General features: G+C 37.8%; 3 protein-coding genes and 1 pseudogene across 6 annotated transcripts in view; all 4 read right to left on the reverse strand.

Annotated features, from left to right (window-relative positions):
• Window positions 1-22977, reverse strand: part of LOC130991403 (uncharacterized) — a 30729-nt gene that overhangs the window by 354 nt on the left and 7398 nt on the right. The window contains exons 1-4 of one of the 4 annotated variants that reach the window (XM_057915613.1): window positions 1767-2143; window positions 1632-1675; window positions 1428-1545; window positions 1190-1342 (exon numbers count right to left, since the gene is read on the reverse strand). In XM_057915613.1, the coding sequence (XP_057771596.1) occupies window positions 1190-1342; window positions 1428-1545; window positions 1632-1639 (279 nt within the window). In that variant the 5' untranslated portion in view covers window positions 1640-1675; window positions 1767-2143. Of the gene's footprint in view, window positions 1-4; window positions 1343-1427; window positions 1546-1631; window positions 1676-1766; window positions 2144-22977 lie in introns of those variants that run through there. The other 3 variants (XM_057915611.1, XM_057915614.1, XM_057915612.1) reach the window with 3 other exon arrangements.
• On the reverse strand, window positions 2549-3913 carry LOC130991401 (uncharacterized). The gene is made up of 2 exons (XM_057915606.1): window positions 2848-3913; window positions 2549-2765 (listed from the first exon to the last, which is right to left on the reverse strand). Exon 1 carries the CDS (start codon window positions 3622-3624, stop codon window positions 2851-2853), a length of 774 nt encoding a protein of 257 aa, XP_057771589.1. The 5' UTR covers window positions 3625-3913; the 3' UTR covers window positions 2549-2765; window positions 2848-2850.
• LOC130993015 (putative late blight resistance protein homolog R1B-16) lies at window positions 4636-7212 on the reverse strand. Its single transcript, XM_057917736.1, has one exon. The coding sequence runs from the start codon at window positions 7210-7212 to the stop codon at window positions 4636-4638; it is 2577 nt and encodes an 858-aa protein (XP_057773719.1).
• The window catches only part of LOC130993016 (cystathionine beta-lyase, chloroplastic-like), a 50356-nt pseudogene continuing 34845 nt past the window's right edge, over window positions 7467-22977 (reverse strand).

Genomic DNA, 22977 nt, shown 5'->3' on the forward strand with positions numbered 1-22977 from the left:
ATTGAGAAGATAAACATGCAAGAATCACTACCAATGCTGGTAAAAATGTCTATTAAAGAAGAACCCAAGATAACAACACCCCACGAATATATTCCTAAAGAAACTAACTCATAAGACTACCACAGGATATCCCAATCCCTCGTTTGTTCGGCGCTGTGATTAAGTTTTCCTAGAAGTGAAGAACAAAAACGGACAACTACAACTTCGATGGTTTTTTCGTTGAGCACCTAAAAGAGAGGAAACCTAACATGGCCAATGCCCCTTGTTTACATTTTCTCCATTTCTATTGATAATTATATAACTTCACCTAAACACATCACTATCTAGTTATCAAGAATACACAATACTTAACAGAATTTTTAATGGTTCTTAAGCATGATAACCAGCTTACAACTTGGTTTCGAAAGCCCCCTCGATTTCATTTTAATGCTCATAAACGACCATAACATTGTGTGCACACGGGTGGGTATAACTCTACCGTAAAAAATCAAAACTCTTTGTGAGCTATACCCCTTTCTTGACATGATCAATCCAGATAATATATCATAATATGAAATACTCCAGACTCATTTCTATGCAGCTAGAAGCAATTGCAGCTTCAGTTCATTGTAATGCTTCACTCCTATGAAGGTTAGCAATATCAGATTCCATGCTATGCATGTCACATTTATTAGTATCAGTTTTATTGTGACGAGGATTCCTTCATGTGCGTGTGAGTTCAGGGTATCGGGAGGAACACTATAGTAATTGAAACTAAAGTTCCAAGTGTAAGCATCAACAACAAATTTCTCAACCTTTGATTTCCCTCTAAATTAAACTGAGATAAATGCAAATTTTGCAATGGCGGTGAACAACAAACAGAAAAGACTACCAAATATTCTCATATTCGCCATGCATTTTCATGAACCGAAGGCATAGCATCTCAAACTGACTCAGAAAAATAATATCTTCATCTAGTATTTGAACTAAGGGTCACACTGATCCACCACTTTTTAACATAACTTGGATTGCAAAACTTAACATAAGTGGACAGACAACATTGATAAATTTCACAATGTGGATGGCTCTTTAAACTAAAAGAAGCAAACAATCTGAGAAAACAAAGTACGAATGGCAATTCAACAACACAGCAAGGATTGAAAGCAGACCAATGAATACGAAATCGATAACAACAAACGACAGAGATTACCGGGAAAAGCTCAGGTTCACTTCTTGGTCTTATATTCACAATATTAAGAATCTCTGCCTTGGCCAGGTCAAATTTTTGGCACTCTTCAACAAAGTTATCAATAATCTCCCTTGTTTGATTGCAAGCAACAGTCCCCTCTAGATAATCAAAAACCTAAACGGAAAATGAAAAACGAAAAATATGAGAGATGCAATAGATTTCTAACATAAATTGATGATCATAACTACGAATTCCCAACCTTGAACTCAGATTGAGATACGGTTGCAATAGCTCGAGACGCATCCTTTCCAGCTCCTCTTGATCTCAAAAGGTCAAGCACTTCGAAATTAGTGAGAGCACCAGCACTGGCCTCAACTCTGAAACAAATTAGAGAAATAGATTAGAGAAAAAAGGTAACTGCTTTCTATGTTAATTCTCTATTGAGTAGAAACTCTCTACATACACTTTCATCGCCGCCACTGGCAAGTGGTGTCCAGGTAAATATGGCTGCCATAAGTGATGGTAGACAATATCAGACAAACCGGAATCATTTTTGTTATTCACGCATAATAATTCGAAATAAAATGTTAAAAATTACCAGTGGTGCGGATGGAGGGCAACGGCTTCAACCTTGAGCTGCTGCTGCGGCCTGCGGCGCGGATGGAGGGCGGCGGCGCCGGCAACCGAGTTCGACAGAGAGAGAGATGAGAGTGCGTCTGTGCGTGAATTCACTGAATTAGAATTGGGGGTTTAGGGCTTCCATTCCAATTAGAAATTACTCAATTATATATTTAGAATAATAAAATAGAAATTAGAATTAAATTAAATAAATATGTTTCGTTAGAGCATCTCCAATGCGGCGATTTTCGCCCCAGATCGACACGCTTTTTGCGTCGCACCGCGCACTGGAGACCCGCGTCGGTGCGACGCCATTCTCTCACCTCGGGTCGGAGAAGGCGAAGTGTGGGGCGCTTTCCCCACATGCACTAATTAGAAAAAAAAAAATCCAATTTTTTTTTATTGTTTGAAAAAAACTGAGTAGTAGCCATTTTTTTTTCTTTCTTTCTACTTCTATAAATACTCTCATTTGTCTTCACAAATTTTCATCTTCTTTCATTCTTTCTATTGTTCTCTCATTATATATTTTTCCTTTATTTTTTGTGTTTCTCAATTTTTTTGCAATGGATCGCGAGTTCGACGATTACCTAGAACAATGCGGCGAAGGTTCGAATGTGTCTACTAAACCAATGATGGGGTTTGTTCCATTTTCTCAAGTAATATCATGCATGCCAACTTTATCCACCTAAAAGTACTAGAACTAGAAATGTTTAAAGATCATAATTCATCCGAAACTCCAAATTAATTAAATTTGACAAAATATATATCAATGAAATTATAATATCATATTAAAAAAAAAATCCAATTAAAGGTTCAAGTCTCATTAAAAGTCCCATGGCAAAAACCCGTGAAAAACAAAGCAAATTGTGAAGTAATTGCAGACAAGACAAGAGGGGAGAAATCAAATGAGTTTCAAATGTGGCCACTTTGAGTCGTCTTCAATCTTCATCTTCCTTTCTTTTCTCTTCCTCTTTATGTGCTGTGTAGATATATATGCGACACAAGAAATTCATCAGTTTAATGAAACCCAATAACATGAATAGAGTGAAAATAAGACTGACCAATTATGGGGAGATACGAAGTTGGAGGTCGTAGTTGTCGTATTCAGATTGTTGCTCCTCCTGAATCTGTTTGGCTGAGGCCACTGCAGAATACCTGCACTCTTCTAAGTGGATTAATTGGAGGGTTGGGATTTCTCCAATGCCGGCGGGGATTTCCTCTAGCTTCCTACAATATCGTATAAAGAGATGGCGGAGTCTAGGGAAGTTGGTTTCATCAGCTCTCCAACGCACCAGACGTGAATTATAGAGTAGTAGAAACTGCAATGAGCTGAATTCATCTCCTTCTGCTATTTCCCACTCTTCATTTGCTTCTTCTTCTTCTGTCTCATTGCTTTTGAAGGTACAATATCTTATCTTGAGTACTTCCAGATTCGGTAGTGCACACAGAGCCGTCGTCCCTGCCGGAGTTATTACACAACCAAAGATATTTAATTTTCTAAGAGTAGATGGATATTTGGGTACGTGCATATATTGATCGTATGATGACCTCCAGCTTAATGTTTGGAGTTTGTGAAGATGACTCAGATCAACTACTTCACTCACCCATGAGCCTTTAACCGCATAATAGATTTTCAAGCTTTTTATATTTGGAATGCTTTCCAAGAAACCCCTTCTAATCACTGACGGACTTATCCTTACATTCCGTATCGTCTGCAGCTTCTTTAGAACAATTTTTTTCATGTAATCATCTTCTATCATGAGATATGCACCGAACATAATGAGATGTCTTAACTCAGACATCTCCCATCTCCCACAACTCAGCTGGACAAGAGCCATTGCCTAACAGAGCAATCAACGTTTGCAAATTACACAATCTTGATATTCCACTTCTTGGCAATGACTTGCAATTGATAGATAAGTAGCGTAAGTTCACAAGTTGTAATATTTCTTCCGGGAACTTACTAATGTAATATTCCAATAAATCCAACACCCTAAGCAATCTTAATGTGAGAACCATGGGAAGTACATTCCTATCCAACTCGATCAAGAGTAGAAATGATCGAACAAGTGACATCTCTGATGAAGAAGCATACTCATCATCTTCCATTCCATATGATGTGTGAATACTCACACGAACAATATGTTGAGAGGATTTTCTTGTTTCTAGTTCAAATTTCTAATGAATGAACATATTTGGTTGGTATACACTTATTCTCTCCTTCATTAACTAACCAACAACCTCAAGTACGGATGAAAATGTAAGGTTTAATGTTTCCTTAAAAAGTGCAAAGTCTGCAGCCTAACTTCTAAACATAATAAATGTGCATAAATCACGATTTCTTTCAAAGTAAAATCATAAGTATGAAATTATCGTGTAATTTGTAAGCAGCAATGTATGTAGGCGTCAGTTTTTTTTACTTTTATTAAACATATAAATATATTAGATGCTAACATCAACACTTTTTGAACATTTTTTTACTAGTCATAAGGGTATTCAAGTCCTTTCACTCAAAAGGTGCTACTAAATTTATATTTTTATGGATGATGATATTTAACTTATTTCTTTTACCAAATGTGCTACTACTATGTATTATCACATTTAAAATTGATAAAAAGACTTTTTCAAATGAGTAAAAAACAAGGCAGTAAAAAAAACACCAAAAGTGAAAAACAAAGCAAATTGTGAAGCAATAGTGACAAGACAAGAGAAGGGAAATCAACTGAGGTTCGAAAGTAGCCACTTTGAGTCATCTTCATCTTCTTTTCTTTTCTCTTCCTCTATATGTGCTCTGTAGATATATATGCGACACAAGAAATTCGTCAGTTTAATGAAACCCAACAACATGATTAGAGTGATAATAAGACTGACCTAATATCATATGATGGGAAGATACGAAGTTGGAGGTCGTAGTTGTCGTATTCAGATTGCTGCTCCTCCTGAATCTGTTTCGCTGAGGCCTCTGCTGAATCGCTGCACCATTCTACGTGGATTGATTGGAGGGTTGGGATTTCTCCAATGCCAGCGGGGATTTCCTCTAGCTTCCCACATTCTCGTATAAAGAGATGGCAGAGTCTAGGGAAGTTGGTTTCATCAGCTCTCCAACGCACCAATTGTAAAGCACTGAGTAGCAGAACCTGCAATGAGCTGAATTCATCTCCTTCTGCTATTTCCCACTCTTCATTTGCTTCTTCTTCTGTCTCATTGCTTTTGAAGGTACAAAACCACATCTTGAGCACTTCCAGATTCGGTAGTGCACACAGAGCCGTCGTCGCTGCCGGAGTTATTACACAAGACTCCAGACTTAATTCTCTAAGACTAGATGGAAATTTGACTCTGTGCAGATAGTATAATGAACTGTAGGTTAATGTTTGGAGTTTGTGAAGATGACTCAGATCAACTACTTCACTCTTCCCTGATGAGCCTTCTTGATCATACCAGATTCCAAAGCTTTTTATATTTGGAATGTTTTCCAAGAAACCCCTTCTAATCACTGACGGACTTATCCTCACATGCAGTATCGTCTGCAGCTTCTTCAAAACAATTTTTTTCATGTAATCATCTTCTATCCTGAGATTTACACCCGATATGATGAGATGTCTTAACTCAGACATCTCCCACAACTCAGCTGGACAAGAGCCATCGTCTAGCCTAGCAATCAACATTTGCAAATTACACAATCTTGATATTCCACTTCTTGGCAATGACTTGCAATAGATAGATAAGTAGCGTAAGTTCACAAGTTGTAATATTTCTTCCGGGAACTTACTAATGTAATATTCCAATAAATCCAACACCCTAAGCAATCTTAATGTGAGAACCATGGGAAGTACATTCCTATCCAACTCGATCAAGAGTAGAAATGATCGAACAAGTGACATCTCTGATGAAGAAGCATACTCATCATCTTCCATTCCATATGATGTGTGAATACTCACACGACGCAGCTGGTTTGAGAATGTGGAATTCTTGACATGTAGAAACTTCTCATCATCAGCTTTCCTAATGCATAAATCTCTCAAAAGATCATGCATGCTGTACCTCTCTGCATTTCCATCAAAATCATAACTTGTACTAACCGAAACTAGATTCCTTTCTACAAGTGACTTTAAATAATCCTCTGCCTCTTCCTCCAAACTTTTATCTCCATTCGATTTCACAAATCCTTCTGCTACCCACATCCATATGAGTCTCAAGGGGTCAATCTCATCATCTTCAGGGAATGCTGCCATATAGAGGAAACATGGTTTCAAGTAAATCGGCAAATGGTTATAACTTAAGGATAGTATATTGGAGAACTGCTTGTCTGATTCAGCAATTGCAGCTCTTACGTCGTTCCCAATATTCTCCCAAACATCTTTCAATCTTTCCACCTTTGACAACAGCCCTCCAATCACATTGATAGCCAGAGGAAGCCCACCGCAATCACTCGCAATCTTCTTTCCTATCCCTTGTAACTCATGAGGGCAATCCTCTTCTCCAAACACAATTTGGCTAAGAAGATCCCAACTTTGAGACTCGCTCAGCAACTGCACCTTATGATGCAGACTATTGGAGTCTGCATATTTGGCGACATCCGATTCCCTAGTGGTGATCACAATCCGACTCCCCTTATTGTTGTCCGGGAAGTACATCCTTATCTCATCCCAGAATTTGGTGCTCCAAATATCATCTAATACAATCATGTATCTTCTACCACACAAGCTCCTATACAAGATATCTTTTAACTCACCATCTCCCTTTTCATTATGTTGGTCACATTCTTCTTTTCCAATTATGCAACGAAGAAGGCTTAATAGAATTGACCGCATATTGTAATCTTGTGAGACTGTGGTCCAAGCAAGATAGCTAAAGTGCTCAAGAATGAGTGGATCTTGATAAAGTGTTCGAGCAAGAGTGGTTTTACCTATACCACCCATACCCACGATGGGCAGGATCTCCAGCTTGCTCTGCATCCCGGTCAGCCGATCCTTCAGCTGCATCAGAACTTCATTGACTCCCACCACGACGTTCTTCGAACTCGAGAAAGAAGCACCACTCCATGAGCTGCCAGTCGGCTTCTTGTTTCTCTCCACCTCAACGAGCTCCTCAACTTGTTGGGTTAAAGAATCAAGTTTTTGTGTCACAAGTAGCACATCTGGTGTGAGCGGAGTGATGTTCACGCCTTCAGGCATCGAGAGCATTCGTTCAACCATGTGAGATTCAACGATATCTTCTGCTTCATTTGCTACGTCTCTGATTTGGCACTCCAAGCTTGGTATTTTGGAGAGTAGTGGAGTTTTTTCGAGAATCTGCTGCTGCAGGTAAGAAGCTTTTTCGAGGAGGGATTGGAGTTGTGGTTTCTCACGTCCAAGAATCCAGTGTGTTTGTTCGGGATCCAGAATTCCTTGAAGGATGGTGATGAGGGATTGAAGATTGTATGCCATTTTTCAGATCTCTTCTCACTCGAAAAATAAAAAAAACAAAAGGAAAGGAAAGTGGTGTTCAGGTAAATATGGCTGCCATTATTAAGGCCATCTTTGTCGGTAGGAAAATTGGGGAGTGCTCACTCTCTCATCTAGTTTGGATCAATGGTGCAACCACATTTGTCAATATTTGATTGATTGAGCAGATTTTGTTAGGATAACTAGTTTGAATCATTTCGTCAGTCACGCATATATATAATAATTCCATGCTAATCGGATAAAATAAAAATTAAATAGATAAATACGTAATAAACAAAGTCAATGTTTCATGCATTGTTTGAAAGAAACAAACAACACCCCTTCTAAATATGGGGTTAAGTAAAATGGCGGAAAAATATTTCTGCTAAGCAATTCTGCTTTTATATTATGCGGAGGCAAGCTACGCAGGCCCCGTCCGTAGGGCGTACGTGCTCGAGATCGGCGATGAGGTCGTCGGCATCTTCGATCCCGACGGATATACGCACGAGATCCTTGGTCAGACCTCGCGCCTCGCGTACCGCTGCAGGTATGCATGAAGCAGGGCAAGCTGATGAGGGACTTGACGCTCCCTGTCGTTCCAAAACAAACACTTTCATGCTTGAGTTAAAATTACTCGGGAGCGTGGCGGGCAAATCGAGTAACGAACCGAGAATACTCACCGAAACTCACGGTTATGCTGAAATACTTTGTCGTCTCAACGACGTGCTTGGAGAGAGCCAACGACCCCGTTAAGAAGCTCAGCACGGATCTTGCACCCTTCGCCTGCACAACGGGGGCAGATCAATTATATAACAGTGGATATTGTTGTGAGTGGAGTTTGAACTCTACTATTGTTGTGAGTGGAATTTGAGGATCCTATTGCTATAAATGGAAGTGACAAACATATTGTGTACAGACCAAAACAGAAAAAGTGACGACGATATTGTGAACGAAGAGAGTAGTAAAAATTACATACACCTCGGATCAGTATAATCATAAGTTCCAGGTTCCGTAGCTGAAGGCTGCAGAACAACAGAATCAGTTGCAAAATGAAAACTAAAGTTACTTCAATGTTCAGAGACATTCCTCGATTTTCAAGAAGAGCTTCAATAAACACCATGACCCCCAAAAGGCTTCTTCTAATCTCTCACTTTACAGGAAACCTCTCAAAACATCAAAGCTAGAACTCACCTGCTTGAAAGTTGATGTTTGATATAGAGGCGTGCTTAAAGCCTCATAAGGATCAAAGTCATTGGAAAAATTCATCAACACCGTGGAAACACTTGCCTCCACTTGGCGACTTGTGTGTACGATCTCTTCTTCTGTCACAAGTTTATTACATTACAGTTGTGCAAATTTTAACACGTCATGCCTTAAGTTAACATGCACGAGCTACAGTAAAGATATAAACGTGTGTGTTTCCCTAAAACAGCTTGAGTATGTAATATACAGCTACCATTTGTGCATTCGGCAACTCCATCAACCAAAGCAGACGTGCTGACATCCATCCCTTTGTATCTCAAGCAATGGAAACAGAGATGCTGTAAGAGATCTGTAAATGTTAGCGCAAAATGCTAGTTATGTTGTGATCAGTTTATTGATCAAAGATAGAGCTTGTATGTATGGCATTTTGTTACAGAGGAAACAAGGTAGTCAGGCAGTAGTTGGCTGGAAACATCAAATAGCAAATGGCAAGATAAAGGATAAACAGAGAGCTAAAACACTTTAAAATTTTCTGCAGAATGGTAATAAAACGAGTGATCGCATAGCCTAATACTTCTGAATTTAATACTTCCAAATTTCTCAAAGGGCATCTGTGGAGTAATGATACTTCTCACTGATTTGAAACATAGTATTGTTGCAATTGGTTCTTGTGTTCTTCATTGTTCAACTTTAATAAATCTTTTTTGATTTGGTCATTGGGCAAAGATGACAGTGATAAAGTTTTTTTTTTGGCAGGTCTTCCCCAAGATAAAAGATTCTGTTCAGGTGACATGGAGCTTTATCTGTATATGATTCTAAAATTCATATCCATGACAAATGAGTGACTTTTCTAGGTATTCTTCCTTTTTCAGGATCAGTTTACATTGGGGATTAGACTGGTTTTGACATTCATAGATTCACAATCTATTCTTCCATGTATTCTATGTTAAATATAATTACAAACACCATAGAAATGGAGAGTAGTCAATAGCACATTTTTCCTTCACAATATTTAGATGTTTGATGGCCTATTCTTTCTCACCTCTAAATTGGTTTTTTAATTAAATTTATTTATAACCTGCATGCTTGTTGATTCTGTATTTGCTATGCTTCTTCTTTTGTACGAGTCCCATTCTTATTTTAAGTGTATATTTCAATACATCTTGTTTTTGTTTGTGTTTGTGATTAGCTTGAGAGAATAGTTGGATCTGCTTCTGCAAAAAGGATGATCGACTCAGATAAAGGAGTGTTTGTTTTTGCTTAGAATTTGTTTCAAGATGCAGATATCATCACAAGTGGCATGTTACACAGTGCCTAGTATCCATCGTTTACGGCTAGGACTACTGGGGTATCTAATCCCATTCGCTCCCCTAGCTTTCGTCTCTCAATGTCAGTGTCGGCCCAGCAGAGTGCTTTCGCCCTCATCTTCGAGATTTCATATTGTTCAAGAAAATATGGAGCAAATGCTTCAAGTTGTGAATGGATTCGAGTTGGACATTGCACAATTTTGAGACATTTATGCATATTACTACTTTGTCTTAGTGTCATATTTTGAATAACCTTATACCCTAGTCGTCTAATAAAAATAGTCATATATTTTCATTTTAAAACATTCACAAAAAATAGTCCTATTTTATTTTCAAACGAGGTCAACGACAAATTAATAGTACATACTATTATCTTTATATCAATTTATTTTATCTATTCTATAATACATGGTTAACTACTTTAATTTAGTGCTCGTTTGGTTCAAGTAGAGGAATGGAAATGAAATGGAATCAAATAAAGGAATGTAATGGTAACAATGAAAAGGAATCACTTGTAAGATATTTCCCTTTTTTTTTTCAGAGATAATAATTTGGGTGATTAGGTTACCCTCAAGTAAGGGTAATAGTTAAATCATTATTCGAATCAAATAAGTAATGAATTTAATTAATAAAATCCCTTTCCAACCTCTAAAAATATTTAACCAAACATGCGCTTAATCTGAAATCCATTATTCTGGGGCTGGGAATCGGGTCGGGATCGGGTACCCTACCCGAAAAAATCGGGGACCCGATCCCGAATCAGGCGAAAAACAGAGTCCCGAACCCGAACCCGAGTTCGGATACCCGAATCGGGTATTCGGGTACCCGAAATTACCCGATCTAAATGACAATTTTCGAATCTGTACAGAATTTCATTTTTTTTGCTCAATTCTCAAACAAAGATTGAAAAAAAGAAGCATATCTATTTATTTAAAAAAAACAAACAAAGAAGAAGAAGAAGAAAAAAAAAAGAAGCGCCTGTTGGAGCTCGGAGGCGGCGCGGCTGCTACGGGGCGAAGTCCTAGGCGGCGGCGGAACGACTGGCGAGGGTCGCGCCGTCGCGGAAACAGCGACGACCGAGAGGAACGGTGACGGCGGGCGCCGGGCGGGCGAGGGGCGCTGGGTGGGAAGGCGGAAGGATTTTGGAACAGCAGGGCATGAACTCACGATTCACGAAGGAAAATAGGGAATTAGGAAAACTGGGAAAGAAGGAGACGTCTCTCGCGAAGGAAGAAGGGAAATAGGGAAACTGGGAAAGGAAGGAGAATTAGGGAAATAAGGAATTAGGGGAATTGAAGACTTGAAGTCAACCGACTTCAATTTCAGATCTTTTAAAATTAAATTTAATTATATAATTTAAATACATTTAATTAAAAAATCGGGTATTCGGGTATACCCGATACCCGATTTTTTAACACCCTAAATACCCGAACCCGAACCCGACCCCTAATTTTTCGGGTATAGGGTACCCGATACCCGATTTTTTTGGGTCGGGTATCGGGTACCAGATTACCCGATCCCGAAATTCCCACCCCTAAATTATTCACTAAGGTGTCCTTTATCTACTTTAATAGTACTTCATTTAAACGAGTTTCTTTTTTCACTCATAATAAACTCATTCATAATTATTAAAATCCGTATCATTTTCTCATATAATTATTTTTACATGAAAGATAAGAGTATGTGTTTGTTTGTAACATAAAATGCAATTCTTTACGATCGTTTTAAAATTCACACGGTAATGCTTTTCTTTACATAATCATGTTCCAAGAACCACAACATGATTGTGACACAATTAGCACAATCACAAATGACAAGATTGTGTTTATTAATTTATTATTACCATAAAGATCATATGTAGTTCACATAATGATGTTATACATTACATAAATTTGTCTCAAAATGACCAACAAAATGTTTTTCTTATTGTTCCCGAAATCACGAGCTTATTCTACTAAAGATAATGTGACATAATCAAGTCAATATTGAACCTTGACATTCTAAATAAAATACACGGTTCTGAAGAATATCACCAAACATAAAAGTTTGTAGGTTGTGTTGTTAGCCTTTTTAAAAAAATTGACAAAATTTTCATTTTTGTTGAAGATTGATTCTTCAAGACTTGTACATGCATTAATATACTTGGGTTTCTTTGGATTTTAAAGTTGCATCAAACCACGAAACTTACATATATAAAGAAATTAAAGGAGAAAAAATAGGAGGGGAGGACAACTTGCGAAAAAAAAAAAAAACAATGGGGCAATTTAAAATTGATAAAAAGACTTTTTCAAATGAGGAAAAAACAAGGCAATAAAAAAAACACCAAAAGTGAAAAACAAAGCAAATTGTGAAGCAATAGCAGACAAGACAAGAGAAGGGAAATCAAATGAGTTTCAAATGTGGCCACTTTGAGTCATCTTCATCTTCCTTTATTTTCTCTTCCTCTATATGTGCTCTATAAGACTGACCAAATCATCATATGAGACGATACGAAGTTGGAGGTCGTAGTTTTCGTATTCGGATTGCTCCTCCTCCTGAATCTATTTCGCTGAGGCCTCTGCAGAAGGGCTGCAATATGCTAAGTGGATTAATTGGAGGATTGGGATTTCTCCAATGCCGGCGGGGATTTCCTCTAGCTTCTCACACCATTGTATAAATAGATGATACGAAGTTGGAGTTGGTAGTTCTCGTATTCAAATTGCTGCTCCTCCTGAATCTGTTTCGCTGAGGCCACCACAGAATCACCACACTCTACCAACTGGATTAATTGGAGGGTTGGGATTTCTCCAATGCCGGCGGGGATTTCCTCTAGCTTCCTACAATATTCTAAACAGAGATGGCGGAGTCTAGGGAAGTTGGTTTCATCAGCTCTCCAACGCACCAGATCTAAATAATCGAGATGTAGAAACTGCAATGAGCTGAATTCATCTCCTTCTGCTATTTCCCACTCTTCATTTGCTTCTTCTTCTTCTTCTTCTGTCTCATTGCTTTTGAAGGTACAACTGTATATCTTGAGCACTTCCAGATTCGGTAGTGCACACAGAGCCGTCGTCGCTGCCGGAGTTATTACACAAAAAGCCAGACTTAATTCTCTAAGAGTAGATGGAAATTTGAGTCCGTGTAGATATTGATCCCCTGATGAACTCCAGCGTAATGTTTGGAGTTTGTGAAGATGACTCAGATCAACTACTTCACTCACCCATGATGAGCCTTCAACCTCATACTCGATTTCCAAGCTTTTTATATTTGGAATGCTTTCCAAGAAACCCCTTCTAATCACTAACGGAGTTAGTTTCACATTCCGTATCGTCTGCAGCTTCTTCAAAACAATTTTTTTCATGTAATCATCTTCTATCCTGAGATCTTCACGCAATATGATGAGATGTCTTAACTCAGACATCTCCCACAACTCAGCTGGGCAACAGTTATGGTAGGGTAGCTTAGCAATCAAGGTTTGCAAATTACACAATCTTGATATTCCACTTCTTGGCAATGACTCGCAATGGATAGATAAGTAGCGTAAGTTCACAAGTTGTAATATTTCTTCCGGGAACTCAATATCATCATACTCATTCATTTCCAATAAATCCAACACCCTAAGCAAGCTTAATGTGGAAACCATGGGAAGTACATTCCTATCCAACTCGACAAATAGTAGAAATGATCGAACAAGTGACATCTCTGATGAAGAAGCATACTCATCAATATCTTCCATTCCATATGATGTGTGAATACTCACACGACGCAGCTGGTTAGAGAATGTGAGCTCGGTGGACTTCTTGACATGTAGAAACTTCTCATCATCAGCTTTCCTAATGCATAAATCTCTCAAAAGATCATGCATGATGTACCTCTTTGCTTCTCCAAACAAATAATAACTTGTAATAACTGAAACTAGATTCCTTTCTACAAGTGACTTTAAATAATCCTCTGCCTCTTCCTCCAAACTTTTATCTCCATTCGATTTCACAAATCCATCTGCTACCCACATCCTTTTGAGTCTTGAGGCCTTTATCTGATAATCTTCGGGGAATGCTGCCATATAGAGGAAACATGGTTTCAAGTGAAGCGGCAAATGGTTATAACTTAAGGATAGTATATTGGAGAATTGCTTGTCTGATTCAGCAATTGCAGCTCTTACATCGTTCCCAATATTCTCCCAAACACCTTTCAATCTTTCCACCTTTGACAACAGCCCTCCAATCACATTGATAGCCAGAGGAAGCCCACCGCAATCACTCGCAATCTTCTTTCCTATCCCTTGTAACTCATGAGGGCAATCCTCTTCTCCAAACACAATTTGGCTAAGAAGATCCCAACTTTGAGACTCGTTCAGCAACTGCACCTGATGATGCAGACTCTTGGAGTCTGCATATTTGGCGACATCCGATTCCCTAGTGGTGATCACAATCCGACTCCCGTTATTGTAGTCCGGGAAGTACCTCCTTATCTCATCCCAGAATGTGGTGCTCCAAATATCATCTAATACAATCATGTATCTTCTACCACACAAGCTCCTATACAAGATATCTTTTAACTCACCATCTCCCTTTTCATTATGTTTGTCACATTCTTCTTTTCCAATTATGCACTGAAGAAGGCTTAATAGAATTGAGCGCATATTGTAATCTTGTGAAATTGTGGTCCAAGCAAGATAGCTAAAGTGGTCAACAATGAGAGGATCTTGATAAAGTGTTCGAGCAAGAGTGGTTTTACCTATACCACCCATACCCACGATGGGCAGGATCTCCAGCTTGCTCTGCATCCCGATCAGCCGATCCTTCAACTGCATCAGATCTTGATCAACTCCCACCACCACGCTCTTCGAACTCGAGAAAGAAGCACCACTCACTGAGCTGCCAGTCGGCTTCTTGTTTCTCTCCACCTCCACAACTTGTTCGATTACAGAATCAAGTTTTTGTGTCAGTAGCAGCACATCTGGTGTCAGCACATCTGGTGTCGTGTCTTCTTCTTCTACTTCTTCTTCTTCTTCTTCTTCTTCTTCTTCTTCTGGCATCGAAAACAGTCGTTCAAGCATGTAAGATTCATTTGCTACGTGGCAGTCCAAATGCATCGAGAAAATTCGTTTAACCATGTGAGATTCAACGATATCTTCTGCTTCATTTGCTACGTCTCTGATTTGGCACTCCAAGCTTGGTATTTTGGTGAGGAGTGGAGTTTTTTGGAGAATCTGCTGCTGCAGGTAAGAAGCTTTTTCGAGGAGGGATTGGAGTTGTGGTTTCTCATCAGGTCCAAGAATCCAGTGTGTTTGTTCGGGATCAAGAATTCCTTGGAGGATGGTGATGAGAGATTGAAGATTGTAAGCCATTTTTCAGATCTCTTCTCACTCCAAAAATAAACAAAACAAAACAAAAGGAAAGGAAAGCTTGTAATTAACAATCACAAGATCGAATAATCAGCATCAAGATGTTGAGAAATGGAGCTTGAAAGTAGTGATGATCATATCAATTTAGTCAACTTTGGGGTGGATATCATATCAATGTTATTGTTTCTTACAAGTAGTCGCTTTATTCTCTATAATTGGTAAAATGTACATTTATTTCCATAAATTATTACTATCAATTAGTTGGTCGTGCATTAGGATTGGCGAATGTTAATAACCAAACGTAACATTTGAGTCAAATAAATGCTTAATATTACTATCTTCTAAACGTGATAATTTCTTGGCTCACTCGTAATGCACTTTTATTAAAACTCATAGTATCATTTAATTTTAAAAGGGGTTATGGCTGGAAAATACCTCAAGTTTGTTAATTTTTTGGTATATATCATGACCTTTTTTTTGCCATAAAATATATGAATTTAAGATAAATTCTAAATTATCATACGTTGGACAATTTCACCCAAATTCAATATGATGTCGCAGTGAAAAATAGCAAATCGTGGGACTGATCAAATTAAATTTGGGCAAATTAAATTGTCTTATTCCACCCTATTATTAGTATGCAGCTTTACTTAAACACCATAATTAGTGGATTATTGAGATTGGACAACCACAACTTCAATGTTTTTTCGTTAAGCACCTAAAAGAGAAAATCAACATAACATGGCCGATGCCCCTCGTTTACATTTTCTCCATTTCTACTTATAATTAAATAACGTCACCTAAACACATCCCTATTTAGTTATCAAGAATCTATAATACTTAACAAAATTTAATGGTTCTTAAGCATTTTTTTAAAAAAAAATTGTTACAACCAAAGAAAGGAAAAAACCCACTCACACTCTAGCTCCTAGGATGACTCGAACCCCCCGACCTATTTGTTGGAGTAGAAGCGTCTTACCAACAGACTGCGCTTCATTGTCTTAACGGTTCTTAAGCATGATAACCAGCTTACCACTTGGTTTCGAAAGCCCTCTGGATTTCATTTTAATGCTCATAAACAAAACTCTTTTTGTGAGCTATACCCCTTTCTATGCAGCAAGAAGCAATTGCAGCTTCAGTTCATTGTAATGCTTCACTCCTATGGAGGTTAGCAATATCAGATTCCATGCTATGTCTATCAGTTTTATTGTGATGAGGATTCCTTCATGTGCGTGTGAGTTCAGGGCATCGGGAGGAACACTATATTAATTGAAACTAATGTTCCATAAACAAATTTCTCAACCTTTTATATCCCTCTAATTAACATCTTCATCTAGTATTTGAACTAAGGCTCACACTGATCTACCACTTTAACATAACATGGATTGCAAAACTCAACATATATATAAGTGGACAGACAACATTGATAAATTTCAGAATGTGGATGGCTCTTTCAACTAAAAAATGCAAACAATCTGAGAAAACAAAGTGCAAAATGGCAATTCAACAGCACAGCAAGGATTAAAAGCAGACCAATGAAAAGGAAATCGACAACAACAAACGACAGTGATTACCGGGAAAAGTCTGCCTTGGCCAGGTCAAATTCTTGGCACTCTTCAACAAAGTTATCAATAATCTCCCTTTTCCTTGTGTTTGTCACATTCTTCTTTTCCAATTATGCAACGAAGAAAGCTTAATAGAATTAACTGCATATTGTAATCTTGTGAAATTGTGGTCCAAGCACGATAGCTAAAGTGGTCAAGAATGAGTGAATCTTGATAAAGTTTTCGAGCAAGAGTGGTTTTACCTATACCACCCATACCCACGATGGGCAGGATCTCCAGCTTGCTCTGCATCCCGATCAGCCGATCCTTCAGCTGCATCAGATCTTCATCAACTCCCACCACGACGCTCGAGAAAGAAGCACCACTCACTGAGCTGCCAGTCGGCTTCTTGTTTCTCTCCACCTCCACGAGCTTCACGACTTGTTCGATCACAGAATCAAGTTTTTGTGTCAGTAGCAGCACATCTGGTGTCGTGTTTTCTTCTTCAGGCATCGAAAGCAGTCGTTCAACCATGTGAGATTCAACGATGTCTTCAGCTTCATTTGCTACGTCTCTGATTTGGCACTCCAAGCTTGGTATTTTGGTGAGTGGTGGAGATTTTTCGAGAATCTGCTGCAGGGAAGAAGCTTTTTGGAGGAGGGATTGGAGGTGTGGTTTCTCAGGTCCAAGAATCCAGCGTGTTTGTTGGGGATCCAGAATCCCTTCGAGGATGGTGATGAGAGATTGAAGATTGTTAGCCATTTCTTAGACCTCTCTTCTCACTCGAAAAATAAGCAAAACATAAGGAAAGTGGTGTTCAGGTAAGAGTTGGTCTTGCATGAGGTTGACCGCATAGTATGCGGTCGGTTACTTTTAATAAGCATAAGATATACATTACTTCGCACAAATGTATACTTTTGTAATAGTACAAGTTCTCATGAATAAAAGTAACACTTATTACGAATAAATGTAATAGTTTAGAAATATTACATTTCATTGTAATAATTATTATTTTTTATTACGATAATAATTATTTGACCAAATAGTTCAGAATAAAGGTAATAATGAGTGAAAATAACTAAAAGTAAAAGTTCTTAAGAATAAAAGTAAACATTGTTGTGAAGAAATGTAAACTTTCAAACCATCCGCATAGTATGCGGTTAACCGCACCCAATAATTTGCCTTCAGGTAAATATGGCTGCCATTATTAAGACCATCTTTGTCGGTAGGAAAATTGGGGAGTGCTCACTAGGGATGGCAATGGATCCTGGACCCGGTCCAGATCCGTGGATCCAGATCCATTTTTACGGATTTGGATCTGGATCTGGATCTCAATTTTGAAAACGGATCTGGATTTGGATCTTGAAATTTGAGATCCGAATCCGACCCAGATCCGACCCGTGGATCCATTTTATTTAATATATATTATTTATTTTTTATATTTATTTTATTAATAGTATTAAATATATTAAAAATTTAAAATATACACAAATTAAAATTAATTTACAAACCCTAGTTTCTAAATTCTTTCTCCAACATCTAATTTCCCATCCCGTTCCCTCACTCCCTCTCCGGTCTCGCTCACCGCCCTCAGCTCATCCTCCTCTCCAGTTCGCTCGCTACCGCCTCTCCACTTCGCCGGCGAAGGCTGCTCATCTCCAGTTCTCCAGTTCGCCTCTCCAGTTCTCCAGTTCGCCTGCCCGCCGCCCTCAGCCCATCTCCCTCCCTCCAATTGCGCCTGAACCCTGCTCATTTCCCTCTCGATCTAGTTCGCCGGTGAAGGCGGGGACAACAGGTAAGCACACGTCCATCCTCCTTTCCACTTCGCCCGCCCCTCTTTCTCTTTTACAGCCTCACGGGACTCCGCGTGCTGCCCATCTCCATCTCTGGTCGCCGCTTGGCTTTTCCACCGTTCGCCGCCAGACTCCACCACCGCCGCCGCTGGATCTGGATCTCATTTTGGACTGATTTTAATTTCTTGATTTGCTCAGCCATTTATGAATGAAATTTTGCATCTTAATTTCTTGATTTGGTCAGCCATTTATAGATTCGATTTGGAATTTTGGACTGATTCTGTTAGCTTCTATAAGTTGGACTGATTATTGATTCGAATTGTTAGATTATGTTAGTCTATAAGTTGTTAGATATTGTTGATTTTGTGATTTTTTCATGATGAAAATTAGATGTTGTTGATTTTGTGATTTTTTTTTAATTTAATTTAAAAATAGTAAATCCATGGATCTGGACCCGTGGATCTGCGGATCTGGATCTGGATCCAAAATTTTTAGATCTGCGGATCTGGATCTAATAGATAAAAACGGATATGAATCTGGTATTGATGAGATCCGGTCCAAATCCGGCTTGTTGCCATCCCTAGTGCTCACTCTCTCTCGTTTAGTTTGGATCAATGGTGCAACGATTTCTCAATATTTGATTGGTTGAGCAGATTTTGTTAGGATAATTAATAAAATTATGAGTATATTTTTTATATAAATATTAAAAAAATAATTAAAAATATGAAAATTTATATTTGTTTCATTCTCTATAAATAGAGACCACTCTTGCTATATTTTAATACACCTTCAAATTCTTTCATTTATCCCCTATACATATAACTTAATTATATTATTTGTTTATCTATTTTTCAATGGATCGAGGCAATAATTCTTTTTTCAATTCTCAAAGTTTTAATCTCTTCCAAGACTATTATCCAAATCTTGCTGATATTCCAAGCTCCAATGAATTTTCAAAATTTGATCCAAGATTATTATCTAAATCTTGCTGATATTCCAAGCTCCAATGAATTCCCAAAGTTTGATTATGCTATGAATTCAGAATTTAAATAATGCATATGGTCAGGCCCAATATGTTTAGAAGTGAGTATTGGACTATTGTTTTTTACAGGGTTGATTGCAGAAAGAAGTCACTAATGTTGACCAAATTTTAATTTTAGACATAATAATAATAATAATAATAATAATAATAATAATAATAATAATAATAATAATAATAATAATATTAATAACATTAGTGTAAGTAATCTATCAAGATTAGATTTAATTAGTTCATGTTTGAACTAAGTGAAGAAAACTACTCCATCCGTCGCGCGAAACTTGAGCTGTATTTCTTTTCGGGTTGTCCCGCGAAGCTTGAGCAGTTTTCTTATATGGCAAATTTTTTTACCTTTAATCATTTTTTCACTTTTTCATTTACCACAGTTAACACAAAAAATATTAACTCTTTAAAACTCGTGCCGAAAAGAAGTTGTTCAAGCTTCATGGGACAGAAGAAGTAGTTCTTTTTAATTAAAACAAGTATTGTACCTATGCGAGTATAAATAAAATAAATTCTATTTAATTTTATTTTCAATGAAAATTAAATATTTTAGCATAAAAGTGTTGAAATTGAAATTTTGGTGGAAATGTGGATTTTAGCACCAAGGTAAGAACTATTCATTGGAGGGGGAGGTGCTTAAGGTGGGGACCACCATTTAAGACCCAACTTAAGCACCTGGCATTGGAGATGCTCTTAGTCGGTAATCCGATAATCACGATTTGATTATCTGGTTAATCGGTATCCAAAATTTTAAAAAAATTATTAATCACATATTGATTTGATGATAAAGAAATCAATTAATGAATTAATTAATATCCGATATCCATTTAAACAGCCATACGAGACATTATCTCTATTACTATAATGTAATTTTATCAATAAAGAGTAGGAGTGGGAATCAGGTCAAGTTCGGGTATCCTATCTGAAAAAATTGGGTATCCGAGCCCAAATTAGAAGGGACACCCTATACCGATCCCGAACTCGATTTTATAATCGGGTACCCTAATACCCGAGTTGGATATTCAAATACCCTAAATTACAAGGGCAAATGTCAAGTTTCAGAAGTCAAACTGTAAATTCGGAAAAATAGGGTATTCGAGTACCCGAATTACCCGATTTGGCTTAGTAGGGTATTTTGATTAACTTAATGTGATGTTATTATTTATTTCTTGTATGATATTTAATATTTATCCTATATTTTATAACCTTAAATTTAATTTAGGAGCTATAAAATATAGGATAAAATAGTAGAATAATTAAATAAATTTCTTGTATAATTTTGATGCTTCGCAGCACCAAAATCATACAAGAAATAAATAATAAAATAACATTAAGCTAATCAAAATACCCGTCTAAGCCAAATAGGGTAATTCGGGTACTCTAATACCCTATTTATCCGAATTAATAGTTTGACTTCTGAAGCATCAAAATTATACAAGAAATTTATCTAATTATTTTACTATTTTATCCTATATTTTATAGCTCCTAAATTAAATTTAGGGTTATAAAATATAGGATAAATATTAAATATTTAATTAATTATTATTATTATTTTAAAAAAGGGGTTATAAGGAGTAAAATGTGGGCTATATATAGAATGACCCCAACATTATATATTTATGTTCAAGAAGTAATATCATGCATGCTGTTGGACTTAAAAGAAGAAAAGCGCATGATAAAGAAGAAGCGTGTTTTAGCTTCAAGTTGTTCAAAGCAGTTAAGAGTTTGTTAGTGAATTAGTTTAGTCATAACAGCTAGTTAGTTACAGAGCCTGCGTGCTTCTCTCTATTTATAAGCTTTGTATTTTGCATCTATCATTTTTCAGTTTTATCAAGTTCAATACACAGAAAATTCTCTCTCAATACTCTCTTCTCTGTTCCTCTTTAATTTCAACATGGTATCAATCGCCGGTTGAAGATCTTATTCGTAGATCTTCTTTTTTCGATCAATTCTCGATCGATTTCTCCTCTTTTTCTCTCGATCAATTCTCGATCCAAGATCTCCTTCCCAGTCTGCTTTCTCAAATTTCTGCTAAATCACCATGAATTCACGCTCAAATTCTCCTCATCTCCCTCATTTTCCTACAATCATAAAGCTTGAACGCCATAACTATGCCTTCTGGCGTGCTCAAGTTCTGTCCACAATCAATGCTCATGGATTCGATCCGTTCATCTCCACCACCGCTGCTGCTCCTCACCGTTTTCTACCTTCATCTTCTTCTGGTACGCCTGCACCAGATCCAGAATTCGAGATCTGGCATCGCAAAGATCAACTACTGCTCAGTTGGTTGCTCTCCTCCCTTGGCGAGTCCATGCTTGGTCACGTCGTTCGCTGCACTACTGCTAGGGATGTTTGGAATGTTCTGGAGAGGTTATTCATGTCTCAATCGAAGGCACGAGTAATGCAACTTCGCCTTTTACTTCAAACTACCAAAAAAGGCTCTCAATCAGTCGAAGAATTTTTTCTCAAAATGCGTAGCTACGCGGATCAACTTTCTGCGGTTGGACAGATCATCAATGATGATGAGCTGATCATGTACATTTTAGCTGGATTCGGTCCAGACTATGAAGCACTCGTGGTAAATATCATGCATCACTCGCAAGCTCAGAACTTACAAGAGGTTCAGTATGCGTTCCAAGCCTATGAACTACGCCTACAACATCAGCAGTCTACCATGTCTACTCTATTTGAACCTGTGGCAAACATTGCATATCGAGGAGGTCGAAGCTCACCTCATGGCAGAGGTGGTTATCAGACTCGTGGTGGCAGGACTTCATCAAGCAAAGTCATCACTTGTCAATTGTGTGGCCGCAATGGTCACGTTGCTATAAAGTGTTTCAAACGCTTTGACATTCACTTCACTGAAAACACACCTCCATCTCCTCAGGCTTTCTATTCTGATACCAATAACTCCTCTATTGATGCTCCTTCTTCTCAGGAAAACTTGCAGGATGATGCCAACTGGTATGTAGATAGTGGAGCGACTGCTCATATCACAAATGATATGAACAATCTTGCTATATGCACTGACTATAATGGCTCTGAGAACCTTGTGGTTGGCAATGGTACAGCTCTCCCTATCTCTTCTATTGGTTCAACTTGTATCTCTACCCCTTTATCAAACCACTCTTTACTTCTAAACAACATTCTATATGTTCCACAAATTACTAAAAACCTCCTTAGCATTTCTCAGTTTACAAAAGATAACCATGTTACCATTGAGTTTAATCATAACTCCTGTTTTGTTAAGGACAATCACACCAAGAAGGTGCTTCTGATGGGCAAACTCTCTAAAGGATTGTACCAGCTCGATCTCTCTTCACTTCATAATACCAAACACTGTAACTCTTCTTCTGATTTCTCTTGTAACACTGCTGCTGCTGTTACTACTGTTTCTAGATCTAATGGTACTTTCAATAGCATTCCAAACTCTGTATCTTGTAATAATGATTCCCAGACTTTTGCTGGAATTTGTACCAAGTCATTGACAACCTTAGAAGTTTTGGATTAAAAAGTTTTGGCGCAAAAGAACTTTTTGGGAGTATGTTGGACT

Source organism: Salvia miltiorrhiza, chromosome 7, assembly GCF_028751815.1.
Source record: "Salvia miltiorrhiza cultivar Shanhuang (shh) chromosome 7, IMPLAD_Smil_shh, whole genome shotgun sequence".
NCBI classification, from domain to species: Eukaryota; Viridiplantae; Streptophyta; class Magnoliopsida; order Lamiales; family Lamiaceae; genus Salvia; species Salvia miltiorrhiza.

Excerpts from the sequence above, each read along its gene's own strand:
- LOC130991401 (XM_057915606.1), bottom strand. The coding sequence starts at position 3,624 with ATGGCTCTTGTCCAGCTGAGTTGTGGGAGATGGGAGATGTCTGAGTTA.
- LOC130993015 (XM_057917736.1), bottom strand. The coding sequence starts at position 7,212 with ATGGCATACAATCTTCAATCCCTCATCACCATCCTTCAAGGAATTCTG.